Source organism: Uloborus diversus, chromosome 10 (genome assembly GCF_026930045.1).
Source record: "Uloborus diversus isolate 005 chromosome 10, Udiv.v.3.1, whole genome shotgun sequence".
NCBI lineage: Eukaryota > Metazoa > Arthropoda > Arachnida > Araneae > Uloboridae > Uloborus > Uloborus diversus.
Window position 1 is genome coordinate 122,412,949 of NC_072740.1, and position 21,885 is coordinate 122,434,833.

Consider the following 21,885-nt stretch of genomic DNA (forward strand, 5'->3'; position numbering starts at 1 on the left):
ATTTCACATCTAGTCGTCATTTTCGACGCCGAACTGTTCATTAAAAATAATGAAAAGATGATCTTAATTTTAAGCCCAGTCATCAATTTTTACTATGTTATGAAGAATAGATTAAACCTGGCCTTTTCAAATCGAAATCCTTTCTCTCTCTCTCTCTCTCTTTCTTTATTTAATCCATACTCAAACATTGGTACCAATCCTTAGCATATTCTCAGCAGTTGTCTGCCTTTTCATCACCCCCAATCATCACCCCAAATAGAGCATATGTTTTAACAAAATAACTTCAAATCGGAAGCAAGTACACATTTCTGGTGAACATCTTATTAAATGTCTTGTTATTCATTATCATTTTGAACATTCACTGTCTCTGTATGTGCACGCACTTAAATAAAGTTTCTAAAGTGATTTTCAATAATTTAACCACTTCTCGATACTTTTGTCTGTAAGCAATTTGCAAATACACATGGAGGGGAAACATTTTTTTTTCTTCATTTGAAAGTAATTTTTTAACAATTACACTGTTAAAACTACAGGTTGCATTTGGCACTTTTCGAGGGTGAAAAGCTTGTTCACCAGCGGCACTCTTTACGGTGCCGAAATTGCACCCTTAACACGGGCGAAAAACCGGCACCCTTCACCCAGCGTGCACCGCGGTGAAAAACGGAACCCTATGGCAGAACATTGGCACCCTCTGTTTTCTGTTGCTGTGTACCCCCCCCCCCCTCGGTTTTGTGTGCATTTCCGTAAACAATTGTATACATTATTATTTATTGTTTTGAGTTATAAAAAGCTAAGTCTTGGTACATTTTCCACATTGAATAGTTCTGAAAATGATTAAAACTTGTACTTTAAGCATTTGATCACATTTCAACTTTCGAACATAGTTTAGAAGTGTTCATGACTTAAATTTGTCTGCCGTGCACTAATTTTCGTACATCCACTTGGATTGCTCAGTAATTTTAATATGTTATTGACATTTACTGCAGCACGATCGTACCGAAAATGAAGAACGTAGGTACTATTTGTAAATCATTTACACGAACAATAAATATTCAATTATGTTGCAATCATGGAAAAATAAAACCTTTCATCACGTTCGAAGTTTTAATCAAAGAGCACCATATTAGTACGTACGTGTATATGATTCGACATTTGAATATCCGTAAAGAATATAAAAGAACAAAAGTCTTTCGATAAATTAAAAGCCAAAACAAATTCTAACGAGTTATTCATTCTTACTATTACTAGAGTGACGAAAAAAGTTCAGTCATTCGCTTTAAGCAATAACGCCGAGGAAAGCTAGTTAACTTAGACACGAGATAATAAATAAAAAAAAAAAAATCGAGACGGAGAAGAAATTTCTTTTTCTCAATCCGCTTTCCTTTTTTTTTCGTGCTTTTATGTTTTTGCTATTTGCATCATCGTAATTAGAGTTTCCGTTCACTTGCTGAGTGCATCACATTGCTAACAATGAATCTCTTAGTTAAAAATCCACAAGATTGTTGATAATACAAGCAAGTAAAACCACATAGTCAAAATTAATAGTTGAAATAACTTTTCAAATATCATCTAATTTAAGCGTTTTGATTATTAAATGTTACTTATCCGGTGCTGATAGCTATTTTTAGGTAAAATTTATGCATGATAGGAATAGCAAATGTATATAACGGCTAACTGAAGAATCAACGTACCTTTGAAACAATTTTAAATATGTTCGAAAGCCTTAAAAGCTACACTATGATCAAATGCATGTACTTACGCGAAACTTTGAAGAGTAAATCGCAGAAACTTATAAGTTTTAATCCAATTTCGTACTTCATTCAATGGGAAAGTGCATGTGCGTAGTTATTCTTGCGTCCGCCATTGATTGTGGTTGAATGATGTCAGAGCGGAGAGCGCATGCGCCAGCGTTTCACCCATGCATTTAGGAGGTCCGTTTTCACATTTATTAGCGACATTCACCTTGATCACACTTCCTAGCCTCTACTGCACCCTGAGGCCCGGTGTTTTCACCCAAGGGAGCCAAATAGTTAGTCAAAGGCACCCGTAGTTTTGACAGTGTACATGATCATCATAACAATCAAAAGCTGGAAGCTTTGCTTAGCCTATACTTGAACTATTTAAAAATTATACCGAAGCAGAACATTTTGGCTAACTTTTTCATCCAAATTTTGAACCTTGATCTTAAACCTCTGTAGCATGGTGGTTTCGTTTGAGGCCAACTAGCCTTTTATTTATTTCTTTTTCTTTTTTTTTTCAGTCAACTGGCACAGTGGCTTCAACAGTTGACTTGAAAAAAAAAAAAAAAGAAAGAAACTATACGGCCTCAAATGAAACCACTAGGCCTCAAAGTGTTAATACCTAAGCTCAGAAGGATATTTGTGTTCCCCGACGGTAATTGAATACATAAAACGTTTAATGAATGCCAAAATCACATCTTTTCTATAATGTGGTGCACTGTGTTGAAAATCAGCATGACATTAACCCTTTATTTACTTACAGGAATTCTTAATCCAGCATGGAATTTTTAGGATGATTAGTTTTAATTTTTACAGCACTGGTTATATTGAAAACCTAAATCCAAAATCCATTCAGCAAAACAATTAATACACATTTTCGGTATGATTCCTAAATGCAGTGAAACCCGTTTCAAATTTTTTTTTCAAGGAATTGAAAGAAATGAACTTCTTAATAGCAAAAGTATCTTTAAAAGAGGCATAAAGACGTTTGAAAAATCATAAATTGATGCTTGAAAGTATACTTGTTCGGGACATCAAGTTCATAGTGTACTTATGTAAAACGTTGAAGCTTTAATTTTTTTTTTTTAAAAAAATTTCACTTTTGAAATGTAAGTGAGCTTTTAAAACTGTGTGAGAGGAGTAAGAGAAACACTTTTCAAACTTAAAAAAAAGAAATAAAATTTAAAAAAAATCGCATAAGTACAATCTAAACAGGAAGGAAAAAAAATGCTCTTGAAAGCTGAATTGCTCGTAAGAAGAAAATTTAAGCGGCGGGAAAAATTAACAATATAGTTTATTTCTTTTTTTAAAGCATTGTTAAATAAGAATAAATTTGGAACCGAAAATGTGAACTTAAGGGCAGTACATAAATGAAGTCACACATTTTTCAGAATATTTGATACCCCCCTCCCCCATCATAAAGTGTCACAATTGACCTTATCCTCTTCCCTCTCCTCGTCACAAGTCATTCTATGTTACAAAAACCTATTACTAAAAATATTGCTATTTCAACAAAAATGTGCGATGTCACACATCTTGTTCCCTCCTTCCCCCCTCAAAGAGTGACATCATTTGTAGACGACCCCTTATTAACGGGAAAATTTCATAAACGGTTTCACCTTATTCGAGCGTATTTTATGCATGCCTGATATTTCATCAGCTGGTATCCTCCCATCATCTTTGAATGCGTAGTTTGTGAAAGAAGCCGTTTTACGAAGAAGAAATCCCCACAGCGATGCTTGGTGAGGAAAAATTTGTTTAAAATAGCGAAACTTGTAAGGATCTAATGGGCCGTACACTAATAACCCCCTCAAAGACTAATGTCTCTGGCCAAGATGTCGCTGCGTAAGCATTTCAGAAACTTTTTTTCTTTTTTGCTTCAAAGTCAGATTACCTGCTTTCGCTGCGCATAGGTTAAGCAGGATTTCTCCCTGATTTTAAAAGTACTGTAGAACCTCATTAATCTGGACTAATAAGGGATCCAGTTCGTCAAATTAAAGAAAGTACGGATTGAACAAAATAGTCTATAAATTGAGCCAAACTGAATAAACAAACTATTATACACAGCAAAAATTATATTTTGAATTCAAGAGAAGAAAATGAATGTAGTATGTGCGTGTATACATTATTTTATATGCCTTCAAAACTACATTATTGCGCTAAATGAACTTTTAATTACGCAGTATGTAAATCTAAATGACTGTCCGGATTAAGCGAAGTTCGGATTAATAGGGTCCGGATTAATGAGGGTTTACTGTACTTCTTTTAGTCTCGAATTTCATCATTTTTTTTTTTTTTTTTTTTGTGATACCCTAAAAGAGATTACCCACTACATGAAGCAGAGGGAAGAAAACGGATGTAAGCGGACATTTTCAAGTTTTAAGTTAAACGCGTTTAAAGTTGCGGTCCTAGGTAAACTTTCATTGGAGTATTTTTCTAAATCATGGCATATAGCAGCACCTATCAGTGCTAAGGATACTATCTCTTACTCCAAGACAGAGGAGAGGTTTACCTACCATTTGCACTGGATGTCTCGAAATTTTTAATTTTGGCATTTACATCCCTTTGCTTCTCCCTGCCTCATATATGGCTATGACTCAAATGAGGCAAAAGTTAAAACGTACTCTGACAAAGGATTCACAGAAAAAAATCTACTTAAGATAGCATTAAAAAAAAGTTTTGTTCGAAAAGAGTTTTTCCATTTCAGTTTTCTAATACCAAAAAGAAACTATTCCTCACTTGGCCAGTCACAGAGCTGTTTTTTATCTCCCATGCCAGTGCTGTAGCAGGACAAAAAAGTTTGGGAGGACTCGTAAAACGGAAAGGTGGTTTGAAACTAAGTTACAACACATTTGCATAATTTTCACTCTATTGATAATAATAATAATAACATATTTCGAGGGGCAGCATCCCCCCGGGTTCCTTACTAACTGTTTTTAACCACAGGCCATGCCTGAAGCCATTACTTGTATTTTTGAGATTAGTGTTGAGTCTACAGCTTGTTGACTACAAAAATAGTGATTTTTTTTTTCTTTTAGGGCACATGTAAACAAGCCTGGGGCACATATGAACACGACTGAATAATGCAGGACAAGCATCATATTTCAACGGAAAAATCTTCAATATGAAACGTATACGTATATAGCGATTACACTAAGAGACGGGAACCTATACTGTGTCAGTTTAAATTGTACAGCAACTGTCAATAAGAAAATATTGTTTCCGAACTATATAACTCTGTTCACTTTCATGTTTTAAAGTTTCGTAGCATGTTCTAATCACTGGATGGACAGGAAACAAACTCATAAGAAGAGAAGTCTAAAAAATACAAAAAATATTTTACTATGTAAAGTTTATTCTTCTCAAATTGTGCGTTTAAGCTTCATACAGAATATGATGATGAATTTTAAAACTAATTTAAACTTCAGTTTTTAGTTAAAGGAAAATATTTCGTCTTTTTTTTTCTTGTAAATATTATGTAACAATAAATTGCTGGCCAACTATTTTGTAAAAAAAGAATTTGAAAAAAGAATTTAATAAATAAAAAACATTAAAATAAAAAATAATTAACTAATAATAATGTAATAATAATTAACAATAAATTTACAAACTGATTGTAGCAAAACAATAATTATAAATCTTTACACCTTTTGTAATACTTATAATAATCTTACACTGATATTTATATTACCCCTTATCTACTTTAGAACTAATTTTCAAAAATAAAGAATTCTTAGCTGAATTTAAAAATTTTAACATTGTCATAAATTTACTTAAATGTTCATATAATGGTTTCCAATTATTTACTTTAGATCATTAGTTTGATTAAAATATGCTTTCACGTGAAGAAGACAGTGATAAAATTATATCAGCATCTGCTAAAACGAAGAAGCTGTCACCACAAAAACATAAACTGGCTCATTGCTCCAAAAGTCTGGTCAAGAAGTAGGACTGGTATTGCCATTAGTTGATATTTTTTCAAGATTTTTTGCTGGACGTTATCCTAGTAAAACATACCATGTTCACATGTACCCCGTGCTCACATGTGCCCCTTTTTCCCCTACATATTTTTTCTTTTATTTAAGCCTGATTGTTGAAAATGCGTCACTTCACACACACAACTTTTATTTTCGAGATAGACTGTGCAACACCGGCCAACGCAGCTAGTAAACCAAACGTCCAAGAATACACGGGCATTTTAAAAAATTTAATTTATTTTGCATTTCTTGAGAAATATTGGACAAATCACTCAATAAATTTCACTCACTCAATTAATTACTCAATAAAGGGCATGCTTGAGCTCATACTTTCCAAAAAATTCAATCACGAATGCGTTTAGGGGAATCAAAAACAAATGGAAGAAGCAAAACAGTTTTTCTAATCATCCTGTATTTACTACACCCCAGCATTTTAAATTGCTGGGGTCAAGTTGTAAATTTTAGAAATTAGTTTGCTGTGTACACTTATTTTATATATATATATTTTTTTTTATAAAAGTATCACTTGTATTCAGGAAGGTATGAGCTTTTTTTTCTTTTTTTTTTTTTTTTTTTGAACTTTCAGATTTCCCTTGCAGGTATTTAGCTTGAGTTTCTAATTAAATTGTACTGAAAAAAATATATATTGAAAATTCGATAAATTTTGAGCGTTTAGATGAATTATTTTTTTCACTGCGCATGAGAGAAAGCTAGCAATTTATAACCTTCATAATTTCGTAAGACAACTTAAAACGAGCTGATGTGTGCATCACATGACTTTCTTTTACTCCAATTTAATGTTATTTTCCCATTATTGGCAATTTTAATGTGATTCAATAGTTTACTCTCTAAATATCACCAACAGTGGCCAAGTCGAAACCAGATTTTTAAAAAAAAATCGCCAAATTTGCCGCCAAGTTGGCGATAAAGCTTGGCGACCAAAAAACTGTCGATATATCGCCAAGTGTCCGCCAAATTATAACACCACTTGAACTTACAACGAAATTAAGAATGATTTCCCCCCAAAAAGGAGCAAAAGACCCCCGTAGGAACATCCGAATGCAACCAAAATGGAAGGTGCACCACTAGACCCCACTAGGAGTCCACGTACCAAATTTAAACTTTTTAGGACATACCGTTTTGATATATGCGAGATACATACACACACATACGCACATACATACGTACATACAGACGTCACGAGAAAACTCGTTGTAATTAACTCGGGAATAGTCAAAATGGATATTTCGGGTGTCTGTACGTTCCTAGGCATATATCCACGTGTGGTCGAGTCGAAAAAAAAAAACAACATTCATTCGGGGGTGAGCAAAATAGAAATTAAGGCCGATTTTTGAATGAAATTTTTTTCGCGAATACAATACTTCCTTTTTTATAAAAGGAAGTAAAAAGGGACCGAAGGTCTAGTACAAAGCTTTTCAATCATTCTCGTATAGGCGATGAATCTTTATGGATTGTTATCAGATCAATAATATATTTATTCACAATCCTTTAGTGTTATTATTACATGCGATTCGTGATACGCTATGCATGTTATGAACCAAAAACTTGCGAGGGAAATTGGTATGTTTGGAAGAGAGAGAAATGCTTCTACCTTCTGAATTTTCCGCGACGAATATTTTAAGAAAATCCATAGAATAACTGCACATATAAATATAAAGTAAACTTGTAGAATTTTCAGCTTACTGCTAGTTTTTTACAATGAAGATTGATTTCTTTTGTCTTGTTTTGTTTCTTCTGCATTTGTGTAAGGTCTCCTAAATGTGGCGTGATTGAGTTTTTACAGGAAAATGTGAGCTCACATTTTCCTATGACCACATCCTACGATCACATACCTTTTGTATGACAAAAAAGTAGCAGAACAATTTTCCTTTTCTTTTTTTAATTTGAAATACCAATTTTCAAAAGAGCCCTGATATTTTTGACTATATAGCGTTTAGCGTACCGGAACGAAAGGGAAATTTTAGAGAAATGATGAATATGACTGAGCAATTGAAGATCTTTATGCAAGAAGGAGACAGCTCACTTTTTTGTTGTTTTACCTTTCATTTTACAAAAATGAGACATCTTCAATCAATATTTCATTAGATATTTAAAAAAAGGAACTGTAACAGGCTGTGTTTCAGGAGAAAGTAAAAAGAAAAAGTTACCTCTTATTTTATAATTTTAAAATTAAAGTATTTTCTCTAAAATGCAGGGCCGTCATTTAAAGGGTCAGAGGGATCAACTGCTCCATCTTTAGGCTTTGAAAAATTGAAGTTTTTACATATAAGTGGGCGTAGTTTTTATTGTTTTTTGAAAAAGATGCATCCCTCCCCCCTCCTCAACTCTTGGAAATATTTGAAATGTCGGGCCTGATAATAAGACTGGTACTGTTTGTTTTGTACTATTTTTTTTATTATTAGAGCCAAATATTATTTGAACCATTATTAAAAACCCGAAATTTATAAGGAATACTTTATGTATTAGAAGAAAGGACCTCATAGCTCCAATACGCATCAATTAATTTACGCATTGGTAACAATTTTATCAAAATGTCATTGAAATTGATTTCGTGCAGGTCAACTCTCACATAATATTAAACATGAAGACTAAATCATAAAGGCGAATTTTCAAAACATTTTTTTTGGGATTCTTGAAAGTTTTCAAAAATTGGAGTTGTTCTCTTCTTGCCCCGAGATCTTCAACTATAACTCAAAGATTATCATGTAAAGTTGTGATTTAGACAATTCTATGGACACCGATCATCTTAATCGACTCGCAATGCATGGTCTTCTAACTACAGCATAATTGCAACTAAAGTGCTCGAAGTCAAGATAATTATGAGACATTTAAGCGATTTCTAGATTTGATTGCCCATTAAAAGGCAATTAGTCGAAAATGAATATGCTTGCGGCTGCTTGGTCGATGCGGAATGAATTCAAGCAGAAATGGGTTTAAACTATCTGGAAACAAGAGAAAGGAAGCTGTTGCGTTATTATAGGGGCAATGCTTTGAACTACCAAAGGCTGGAATGCTATTGGGTGATTCCATCGTCACGTGTGGGACAACTGGACAAAATTTTTCCTTAAATTTTTATAACCATACAAATTATTTGGAGCTGAATTATTTAGAGTTACTTAGAGCTAATTGCGTGATTTGGTACGGAAAAAAAATTAAACTTTGTTTTAGAATGAAGTTTACGCCCATCGCGTGCAGGACACACTTTTTAACATCGGCTTTGAACCTCTCAATTACATAAAAATATACATTGAATCTGTTGCTGCATTTTTTTAAATATATACGGTGCAACCTCGCTTATTTGGACTAACTGGGACCAAAGGCAATCCGAAAATCCAGATAATCTGAGGAATATGAGTAATAAGCGAAATTAAATTCGTAAATAAGCAGATTTACTGTTTGTGTAACAAAAAAAAGAAAGAAAAAATCGCAACAAAATTGCGTACATTTTATGCAAGACATTAAAAAATAGATAAATAATTTTTCACATCATTCCTTTGCAAAGAATTGGTTCAGTTTTTCTGTTTCAAACTTGTGCGGGGTTTGAATGAAGCACAGTTACGCAAACGCTTTATTATTATCAGAGATGAAAATAAAAGGCGAATGTGTTTAACAAACTGATAGTTAAGTTCTTTCTTTATTTTTTTTTTTAACTTTCTACTATTATTCAAAATTTTCTCTTAACAAGCATATATTTATAAAGTTTATCTCCCCCCCCCCCATTCCTTTTGTATGCAAACCCTCCTTTCTCAACTACGAGTGCGGATAAATATTTTGGAGTTTTCTTTTTTAGAATTCCTTCTTGCAAGCTCAATTCTTGGTATGAGTTTATTCTTTCTCACTTTCAAACGTCCATGTTCTAAACAAAAATACACCCCATTTCGAAATTTGGAATTTCATACTATAGAGCCCCAGTACAATCGAATGTTATTGCACCCCCTGATTGTAAGCAAGTGCAAAGAACCTAACCTCTTTTGCGATCTCGAGAATGACCAATTTAGACCAGCTGAAGCTTCTTAAACTACTGTAAAGTTTTTGTTTCAGAAATTAATTTATTTTCATTTATAATTTTAATTTATTTAACAGTTAAACCAGTCATAATAACAGTTCAACGACGAAGCTACATATTAAACTAGATGATTATTGATGAATTCTCGACTATCCGAAGTCGGTTCGGTGCCAATTACTTCGGACAATCGAAGTTCTACTACACTTGTAAATGTGGCCATATGTATGTTGTGGATCTACGCTTGGGCCACAATGAGACTATTATTTCTTTTTTAAAAATGCGATAAAGCTCTTATTTTCCCTAAAGTGATACTTAAAACTGATGGACTTCATAAATACTTAATAAAATATTAAGCTGGTGAGTTTTTTGCAAGACAGAGTAGAAAAAGAAATAATTTTTAAAGTACATATTTAACTGTTTTTTGTCTCATTGCGGCCCACCCTCCCCTTTTTATGTACATACCATTGATGCTTTATTATACACAAGTCAAACGATAATCAACAAAAAGAATATGATTAGCAGTCGGAAACTATTAAGTTTGATAACGAAATTCAAAAGTGTCAGACATGATTTGTATACAAGTTTCGTGAGAATGACTCTTTTACCCGTTATCTTAGACAGACGGTATAATGTCAAAATCAGCTCTTCAATTTTTTTCTGAAATCATTTTTTAAAGGATTTTCTTTTATGAATTTCTAAGACATTTGAAACAACGAGATAAGGAATCTTATCGCCTTTCGGAAACATATCGCATTGCACATTTTAAAAATACAATAAAGCTTTGATCGCTTTAATGTATGAAAAGTTCGCCGAGAGCCAAAACGATCAGACGTAAACATACTTTCGTTTTTTATATGGAACAGGACGCTAGCTGATGCGAGGACAACTGGTTTAAGACTGAAATAAGGAACAACTACTCTATTTTTTTATGAGCCCTAAGTTCTAGAAGAGGCGATATTTTAAAAGTGCCTTCCAAAATTGAAAACCCTCGGTGTAAGAAGAGGACAGCTCCCTTTTTTTGTCGGATTTGTACTTTGCTTCGATACATATGAAGAAAAATAGTATATTTCATTCTGTACAAGAACAAAACATCTTACAGCCAATCTACAGGGGGGGGGGGGGGGCGGGAACTTCCTTTTTTTTTTTTTTTTGAAAATGAAATAAATAAAATTTACATACCTATAAAAATTCTTAATTATCTTTTTCCTGTCACACACATAATGGAAGATTATGCTTAACACTGTTTTGAGAACAATATCTTGTAAGTGTTGCCCTCCTTTGTCAATAAGTACACTGATTCAGTCGAACTCAGAAGTTTTGGTCAACTCTTTGGAGCATGTCGACCGGTATATTGGAAGTTTCGGCTCGGTTGCGGCTCTTCTGGTCCACCAGGTTCGTGGACGATAGTTATAAACACGCGGCTTCAGATAACCTTGCAGGAAGTAGTCACAGAGTGCTAAATCAGGCGAGAATACAGTCAAGTTTAAGTCCCCGTGCCAATCGAGCGGCTGTTTTAGAAAAATACGCCTCCACAGTAAAAGCGCGATGCTGTTTCAACCAAAGCATGATGGCAACTGAAAGCATGATGCAACAAAACTTCCCATACAGATCTTCCCGTTGAGCCTCTCCCCCACCACTCTGTCATGCTACGCACCTTTTGCGCGCGAAATTCAAAAAATTAAGTTCCCTCGCCCCACCCTGTATATGTACGAAAATGGATGTATGTGGGTGGGTGTGTATGTTCTTTACACAAATCCACAGTTTACGTAAAAATTAAGTTCCCTCGCTCCACCCTGTATCTGTACGAAAATGGATGTATGTGGGTGTGTGTGTATGTTCTTTACATAAATCCACAGTTTACGTAAAAATTAAGTTCTCTCGCTCCACTCCGTATCTGTACGAAAATGGATGTATGTGGGTGGGTGTGTATGTTCTTTACACAAATCCACAGTTTACGTAAAAATTAAGTTCCCTCGCTCCACCCTGTATCTGTACGAAAATGGATGTATGTGGGTGTGTGTGTATGTTCTTTACATAAATCCACAGTTTACGTAAAAATTAAGTTCTCTCGCTCCACTCCGTATCTGTACGAAAATGGATGTATGTGGGTGGGTGTGTATGTTCTTTACACAAATCCACAGTTTACGTAAAAATTAAGTTCCCTCGCTCCACCCTGTATCTGTACGAAAATGGATGTATGTGGGTGTGTGTGTATGTTCTTTACACAAATACACAGTTTACGTAAAAATTAAGTTCCCTCGCTCCACCCCGTATCTGTACGAAAATGGATGTGTGTGGGTGGGTGTGTATGTTCTTTACACAAATCCACAGTTTACGTAAAAATTAAGTTCCTTCGCCCCACCCTGTATATGTACGAAAATGGATGTATGTGTGTGTGTGTATGTTCTTTACACAAATTCAGTTTACGTTAGATCTCTGACCAAATTTGGCACAGGGGTCCTTTGATGCTCACCCTATATTAGGGGAGTTTTCCTTATACAAATGCACAGTTTACGTCGGATCTTTGACAAATTCAGCACATAGGCCATTTGATGCTTATTAATTCCCATATGGGGAGGGGGCGGTGGCAGAAAATCTGTGAAACGGAATGTTTACGCCCATTAATAAAAATGACCGAATCGTCAGACTTGAAAAAGAACCAACAAGGTTTAGGTTTTTAATTTTGAGTTTTAAAATTGTTTCTTCGTGTTGACCTTAAATTTTACGCTTTTTTTTTTAACTTCCTTTTACATAGTAAAGGAAGTAATGTATTCGTGAAAAAAATAAGATTAAAAGTCGGCCTTAATTTCCATTTTGCTCGCCCCCGAATGAACATTGAGTTTTTTTTTTTTTTTCAACCCACTCACACATGTATATATGCATGAGAACGTATTGACACTCGAAATATCCATTTTGACGATCCCCGAGTTAATTACAACGAGTTTTCTCATGACCTCTGTATATACGTACGTATGTGTGTATGTGCGTATGTATCTCGCATAACTCAAAAACGGTATGTCCTAGAAAGTTGAAATTTGGTACGTTGACTCCTCAAGGGGTCTAGTTGTGCACGCACCTCCCCTTTTGGTTGCATTCGGATGTTCTAAAGGGGCTCTTTTACACCTTTTTAGGGGAAAAACATTGTTAATTTCAATGCAAACTCAAGTGGTGTTGTAATTTGGAAAACACTTGGCGACGTATCACCAAGCTTTTGGTCGCCAAGTTTTGTCGCTAACCTGGCGACAACTTTGGCGGGGTTTTTTTTTTTTTTTACTCTCTTCTTTTTTTAAAAAAAAAAATCTGGTTTCAATTTTGCCATATTTAGAGAGTTTTCCATTGAATCACATTAAAAATGCCAATGATGGGAAAATTTATCTGTATAAAACGTTTTCTTTGCTTCGGTTCGCAACACACTTGGGGTGAAAATATTTAAGGTGTTTCTTTGCTTACTTCGAGGTACTGTTATCATTAAATTGGAGTAAAAGTAAGTCATGTGTGCTCGTTTTCTTTTCTTTTGCTGATTGTTGAATATGCGTCCCTTGACACAGCATTTATTTTCGAGTCAGATCGTGCAACACCGGGCAATACTGCTAGTATTCCATGAAATACTTTTAAAAGGAGCTACAACCAGGGCTTCCAACGCTTGGGTCCCGGGGTTCCCCCTCCCCCTCCCGGGTTTTTGACTTTATTGATTAAAAAAAAAATGTTTTAACGATAAAATGAAACATTTTCATTAAAATAAAATGCTTTGGCTAAGCAATATAAACCGAAGGTTTCTTTCATGCACTTTATGACCACTTGTTTTGTCCTATCTGTATAATTGTATCAAGACATTCTTGGGGGGGGGGGGGATTGTTGATTATTTTGTTTTTCGCTATTTATTTATTTATCTATTCATTTTGCATTTTCATACTAATTTTTAAGAAATTGTTCGAAGGAAATAATCATTGTATTTTTCTATTAATTACCACAAATTGTTACTTTATCATTTTTAAATAACTGTATACAATAATAGTTTAATAATTGTATACAATAGTAACAATTTCGAAAAAGTGAATAAATTACAAGACTTATTTCATATTACATAACCTTGGGTTTTCTTGTCTGGATCTTAAAAACTTTAGGAGCAATATCCTAAGATTTGCGAAAAATCCAATTGGCAGCAATATTTGTTAGACTACATTTCAGAAGAAAATGAAGAAAACCGTGACCTTTTTTGAGCAATCTCGAATTACTTATCTCTTTTACTTGACCAAATTTAATGTCCTATCCCTTTTTTTTCGTTGATAACACATTTCTTCTCTCACTTTGGTTGAAAGAAATTCGGCAGCAAATGAAATCTAAAAGTAAAATCATTTTTAGAAATTCTTAATGAATGCTGGATGTTAAATTTATCGTCAATTTGGTATGTTCCAAGTTCTGATAATTCCCCCAAAAGTTACTTTGAAATGCAAAACATCCGCCAACAAGTAAATTAGGTCTTCAAGAAAAAGTCCATTGTATTCAACTTGTATTGAGAACATTTGTCATCAATCATTTTTGCATGCGTAAATCTTTCTTAGAGTAGAATAGTTTAATAACTTTTAACAAAAAATGATAACAAGCAATACACGTTCTGCCAGTTTTGTGTTTAAATTTGAAACGTATAAACAAAACATTATCCTTTGATTTTGAACAAGAGCGAGACATCTCCAACAAATAAGCCATTAGATTTTAAATGAATTTCACTTCTTTTTCTTTTTCATTTCATTAATTACTTATTTATTTGAGATTGACAAACCGTTACAGTCTATGATCGTCAACTTTATCCTTCCATGTGCAAAATGTAAAAATATCAAATAATCTTGGCAATATTTCCTAAATTACGGCCTGCTTCTTTAAAATTCAAGCTTTAAATTTGTCGAAAAATATCACGAAAAACCCACCCGATAAATTCTTTAAAATTTACATTTTCAGAACATGCTTCAATGTTTTATACATTTCTTAAGAGTCTATCACTTACTTGGGAGATAATTTTTGTTCAAATAAGCTACATTTATTCTACATCAGTTTTGAAAAAAATCTACAAATAATTCAGGATTTTACAAAATTTTATGGAAGCAGGGGCACAGCAGGAAGGGAAGCAAGATTATTGGGAATAAATCCACTTATTTACATGGAACGATAGTAAAAGCCAAACTCTCCCCCCTCTCCCCTCCAGTAGAAATTTTTTGGCTCGTCAAAACTCCCTCCTCCGCAGAAAATTCTACTTACGTTAGTATATAGAACAGTTGCTCCCAACCAGGGCACGATCGCCCAAAACGGGAGATTTGTCTCCTCAAGGGGACGATAAGTTCATGACTGGCGATAGGGGGAGGGGGACGATGAGTATTTAAACGAAAAAATAACAATAAAAGGAGATTGTTCGTAGCTCCGAAACGAAACAAAAGTAAAAAAATGAAACAAAGCAACGTTCAGAAGCTTCCTTCATTAGCCCTCTGTTTAACCTTCTCAAGGCCATAGAATTTTTTCATTATTTCTGTACCTCAGAGCCAGAACAACGTAAGTCGAATAATCACGACTTTAGAGGAGAGAGGGAAAACTTGTGTCTGGTACATGCAAAAGTTGGGATGCGCGCACTTTCAACACTTTTTTTTTTTTTTTCACACCACTCGATGCGGAATAAGATTCTACATACAATGCACTAATGAACAGAAAATCGCAAATTTTGGACTTACGTCAGTCTCGCTCTGAGGTATAAATTTATCGCCAATTTGTCATCCCGAGTGCTCTGATAAGTACCTGAAATCATATTCCCCTCATCCTCCATTCTTTACTTAGTCATGTTTGCCGTTGTTTCGGTCGTGAAGAAATATCTAGGTAAGTTTTAATAAGTTTGAAGCATTGACTTTCTATTAGCCACTTAACAGGACAGGCCTGTCTCTGCTGCGCTAGATGGACCGGCATTTTGCCCAATGCTTTGGAGCAAGACTACAAACATATTTTGGGGATGAGATGCCCGCAGTTTTCGGACGCGTGCTAGATGGAAATGATCGTACTACGAACAAAGTCCTGTGGGAAAAGTGTAATTGGATAGATTATTTACACTCTTTGTGTTAATTGGCTTTAAGAATTAATCTGAACTTGAAACTAAATGCGCAGTCTGTGTAAGGGAGGAAATTTTACAAAAATGGAAAATGGAACATTAAAAAGAACAAAAAAAAAAAAAAAAAAAAGCATTGTTATTTGGATGGATATGTAACATGTTCTCGAATGTATTTCATTTTAACAAATTGAAATTGATTTAAAAACACTGTGTATTCTGTGTTTTTACCCCTAAGGTATCGGTCATCTTGACCCAAGATTGGGGTAAGATGCTGCAATGCAAACGTTTACATTTTTTTAAAAAAAATAGTTTTCCAAAATGAAACTTATTTTTAATTAATTTCAAAACTACATCTATTGTCCATAAAATCGTTGGTTAAAAATAAAACCAATGCAATATTTTATATAAAATAAAGCTAAAAACTACGGCGTCTTCTCCCAATCCACGCTAATTCATACTACTGATTCTAAAACTGCATTATTAAGCGTTAGGGTACAGAAGAGGTTTTAAAAATACAAGCTCATTATTAGCGTTTATTGCAACTGCATCATTCTGGCAATGCTAGTGTATAGAAGTAGCTTTTAAAGCACTAGTTCATTATTAATGTTTACTGAAATTACGTCAATCTGGCAGCATTAGTGTATAGAAATTACATAGCCCCAAGGTCATGAAACATACTTTGAACCCATCTTCCAACACAATCGTATCAGTACAATGAAACTTAATTTTTACTAGATGTTAATAAATGAGAATAATACAACAGACTACAATACTAATCGACCTTGTTTTAAATATCCTGTGAAACGTTGCTGAACACCCGTCACATGCATTTTTGTCATATTGCATATTTTAACAAACTGCCCTTAAATAAAGCGCACAGATACAAAATAACAATAATTGCTTCTTAATTATGATTAAAACTCATGCTAGTGGAAAAGTAGTGCATTTTTTAGAACATGAAAGCGAGGTTGGAGTGGAATACAGAAGCAGATATTGTACATAAAAATTTTGAACGTGGAGACTATGTGGAGGGCTTATGAATGAAATAAAACGGAAATTCCCTATTTCTTAAAATATCGTTGGACATGATGGCACCCACAGTATAGCCTATTATGTGGTATACCGAGTAGTAGAATAACGGCGTCCCACTGTATTTTGAAAAATCCTAGTTCATTATTACTTTTTGCTAAAATTGCATCAAAAAAGTAGGTTTATAGCAAAATGTTTTCTAATAAAAGTGCTCCAAATGTGCTCAGGGATCGATTCAGACAACTGGAGCCCCGGGCATAAACAGCAACTGGGGACTTTACCCACTGCTGCGGTTAGAAAAAAAAATATTTGGTGGAACTGACAATAACGTTTGAGGGGACTCACCAAAAGAAAAGGTGGTTTGAAACTAATTTACATTAATTTCATATTAAAAAATCAAATATTTTGCCCCCCCCCCTGCAACTATACAGAATTGTTCCTACTTAAAAGATATTGACAATTTTAATCAAAAGTAAAAGTTTTGTGAACTACGTTTCGAAGAGTGGGAGAGGACATACTTTTTTTGTTTTAGCTGCCAAGGCCTGGCGCAGTGCAGATTATTATTTGTTTGTAAACAATGTAATACATAATGTTACATCATGCCCACAGCAAAAACACATTCCAGTTGAAAATGATCTTTTGATCTGCATGAGCTAATAATAGTATTAGTTGTGACAAGTACAGGGTAAAAATTATTGCTTACTTGCATATTTATTACGAAAATAAAATGCTTATAAGTTACTTAGACTATCTTGTAGTTTATAATCAATGAAATTAAAATGCTTATTATTTAGTTCATCCTAAGAAACAACATTAAATAGTTCACTTCATTTTAAAGAACAAGCTTTTGGAACAAATAAAATGTATTACCTCAAAAGTGATCGGAAACCCACAAAATAGTGAAAATAACATAGAAAATTCAAAATGTTTGGACAACTTGATGACAAAATGTCCTGTTTGGGAACCCCCTTGAGGGGCCCATGCAAAGTCGTCGGATTCACCTCAGTAAATCAGGCCCTAACTGTGCTCGGATACCTCGAACGGGACATTTCGTCGGAAAGCGGAGGTCGAAGAGAAGAAGAAGAAAATCCACTCACCGGAAGGACAGAGATCCGGAATTTTGCTCCGATGCGGATCGGAGGCGAGGATGGCGTTCACTCCGAACTTGAGATCGGTGCGAGGGCTCTGGAGCAACGTCTCCACGTAGAAGTCCCGAGCCCCGCGTCCGCATGCCGCCTGCATCCCCCGCTCCGGCATCGACGGAGATCATCGAGCTGACTGGAAGAGCTCCCGCGACGCCCTTTAAAGCGAGCGGCCCCGCTCCCATTGGCCAGCGCACAGCGAATGGGCGGCGGATGCAAGCCAATCAGAGGAGGGATCAAGCGCTTGCTGCGAAAGGAATGGAGGTTCGCTTTCCCGCCGCATTTCATCATTTTTCTGGTGTCGGCCGCATTTAGCTTTTGCGGTGTTTTTAGGAAAAAGCGGGACTTTTGGAAGTAAATACATGTTGAAAATTTGATAAAATGCGGCCATTTAAAGGAATTAATTTTATGCTGCGCAAGCGTGAAAATAAGCAATTAATGACCTTCACAATTTTGGGCCCGAATAAGGAGACTGACAAGTAAACTAACTTTTAAGAAAAATTTCATTTTCAAAAAGTCAAACACTATTAAAACTACAGAATTTGGCACCTGAAAGAAAAGGAAAGCATTTGAATTAATGAATATTTTTGTTTTTTAACTGGAGGAACTTTTACGGTTTCTAGTCTTTTTTTTTTTGAAAAAATGCTGCCAACCAATCAATGAACTCGTATAACTAGCACCAAGGGACAACAAACACCGCTTTTTTTGAAGAAATGAGGTGATGCGGAGAAAAGTTTTCTTTTTGAAATTGAATAGAAGTCAACTCATTAATATATATATATATATGAAATTGTAGTTCTTTTAAAATATATATATATATATATATATATATATATATATATATATATATATATATATATTTAAAAGAACTGCAAGCTGTTCATTCAGTGGTCGGTCTACGATGCACAGCAAATCTTGAAACACTTTTTAAACATACAGACACTGGTCCTTTCTTTTGAAACGTTTTGAAGCACATCTTTTGGCATATTTTTCAGAATACTTATTTAGTTTACATAAATTTTGAGCACTTTTTGGAACGCATTTAAAAACAGTTTTGGAATAGTGACACATGTGACATTTTTAGAGCGCTTTGTAGCCACTTTTTTTGGGACACTTAAAGATTTATACAACACTCAGTGTTTTCGAAGCCGTTGATTGTTAGGCTGTGTTTGCATTCAGTCAACCGCAATTTTTGTAGGAGGAAGCTGTGAGCCGCCGAGCAATATACAATTTTTCGATAAACTATTGATTTTTTTTCAATAAAAAAATCGAAACCTGCAAGGGGTTTTACTTGACACCACTTTCCTTCCTAACTATACTGAGCCGCATTAAGGATCTTTCGCCACAAAACCTAACACATACACTGTAAAAGAAATTCTGAAATGTTTCTGGAAAATAATGGGCAGCTGATGTGACTAATTTCTGCCAATAACATGTATGACCAAAACCAGAAACGTTTTCCGCTAAAAGTTAGTAACCTCCCTAAAGCTGACTTGGAGTGCTTCTGAAAATAAAGATACCTTCCCAACCAAAGTCAGTCAGGTTTCTTGAATAACTAAGGAACATTCAGTGAAAACTTGTATATGTTTTTAATTAATGGCTTAGCACCTTTCTAATTTACAGGAAAGCTCTTAAAGCAAATATGGCCAAAGCTAAGATGGAATTGCACTTTCTGATGATGATGATGACTTATTCCTCCGGTCTAGCTGCAGGCTAGACCCTAAAAAATCATAAACCAGGAGAGGACTGGTGTAAATGTCCTCTCTGTCCTGTCCCGCACTATTCGAAAGATGGTCTGGAGATTTCTGTACCAAGCTACATTTTGTACAGGTCTCAAAACCTTTCTCACCTAAATGATAAAAGAAAGGCACTTGATGTGCCTACTGCAAGCCTACTAATTGTTGTTTGGACGACCCTATCTGCCTTGATGGAAAGGGCACCCTGGGGACTGCCTATTGTACTAGGGGTGAGTCGGGGAGTCTTCCAAATTTCTTGGTTCAAAATCTTCATTTTAGAACAAATTTCTGAGAAGGTTAAGGTTCTTCTCGACACCAAATTTTCAATAACACTTTCCTTGGCCAGGAGGTCCGCTGTGTTATTGCAAAAAGAGACCAATGTGGGTTGGTATCCATTGGAGGTATATCTCATGTTGCTGGGTGAGTTCTTTAAGATTTTTAAGGATTGAGACAGATGTTTTGTCTCCATCGTTTGTCCAGTTGCTAAGATGTTGGTTGTTGGATAGCACTGCGACTGTCAGATAAAATTCATATTTTAGCAGATGATGTTACCGTCTTGATGATTCTGAGAGCTTTATCAATGGCAATAAACTCGAATCTAAAAATGGAACAGAAGTCTGGATTTCTAATTTTGAATTTATGAGCGCAATTAAGAGCCTTTATAAAGATGCTACTGCCACATGAGTTCCGGCCATTTTTGCTGCTGTCAGTATACATTTGAGTAGCAGCAGCTGGTATTTAATTAATATACTCCAATGCGAGTTGACGTAGGTATTCAGCTGGATCTTGATTTTTGAAAGTATGATTCCCCATTTCTGATCTAAAATGTACTTTAGGTAAACCCTCTAGAGGGTTATATAAAGACTTTCTTCAAAAAATGTTCTTCTACGTCCTGATCCAAAAGATGCATCGTTTGCATTCGAGAGAAAGGACTATCTCTTTTTAGTCTCTGTCTGTTTGTCCAGTTTCTAAGATATGCAGATGTCCGTTTATTAACTCCGTAGCTGTAACGTTTACAAAAATATTTTGTAAGTATTAGGTCCCTTATCAGACATAAGGGCTTGATATCACTTTCGAAAAGAACTACTTCTGTGGGGCAGCTGTGTCTCATGCCAGTGATAATCCTAGCAGCGCTTGACTGTACACGGTCCAGTTTCGCCAAAATAGTAGGTGATGCACTGAAGTAAACTAGCACTTTCTAAGATGTTACAATATCCGGAGACTGTCTTGAATGGGGCTCGGTAAATCCGGAGGGTTAATTGTTCTCCAGTAAGTAGTTTCTAATTTTCTTTTTTTCTTTCTTATTTTTCTTCCTTTTTTTTTCTTTTCCTTTTCGTTTTTTTTTGGGGGGGGGGAGGGGGAGGGTCCGGTGATAAAACTGACTAGGGGTCCGCCTCGGCTCTCTGAGGCCCTGTATTGAACTCAGGGGCACCCAAATTTTAAATTTTGGGGCGGGCGGAAGCTCTCAATTTGCTAAATGGAACTCCAATTTTTGCGAATGATGATAATTTCACCAAATGGAACTATAAATATCGCCGAATGATGGTAATTTTGCGGATAGAACTCCAAATGTGGCCGAATTGCCAGCCAAAATATGCCAAATAAGGAAAAATTTGGAAGGTCACAGTGACCTCCTGATTGAACTTAACTCGGACAAAAAAAAAAAAAAAAATTGCTTCAAGCTGTAAGATGTCGAAAAGCTTACACGGCATTACTTTTATGAATTTCAATCAATTTATTCCTGTTGGTTAAGCAACAAAACATCCGAATACAAGTACATTCTATTTTCCGCACGAGCTAGCTCCTTTTTTCCGCATTATTGAAAAGACTTTTCATCGTTTTGAAAGTAACTGAATGGGATTTCTATTGGAGGAATAAAATTCACGTACCCTTTAAGTAGAAATACAAAATTCGGGGCATACTTTAAACTTCAATATACTTCGATTATTGGACTAAATAAAGGTGAATAACATTTATTTGCAAATGACAGAAACAATCAAATATTTACATTTTAGTTTTACAAGCTAAACGATTTAGTATATCGATTGTAAATAACAACCACATTTAACGCTAGAAATCACGTTATCGTACTTTTGATGGATTTCTGAAAGTTGAAATTTGATGGATTACTATTTTGAAAGTATGACATC

General features: G+C 34.9%; 1 protein-coding gene across 1 annotated transcript in view; it reads right to left on the reverse strand.

The window, feature by feature from the left end:
* The window catches only part of LOC129231157 (homeobox protein DBX1-B-like), a 52,890-nt gene extending 34,776 nt beyond the window's left edge, over positions 1-18,114 (reverse strand). Inside the window, exon 1 of the mRNA XM_054865405.1 lies at positions 17,955-18,114. Coding sequence (XP_054721380.1) covers positions 17,955-18,114 — 160 coding nt within the window. The remainder of the gene's footprint in view (positions 1-17,954) is intronic.
* Between the last annotated feature and the right edge of the window lie 3,771 nt (positions 18,115-21,885).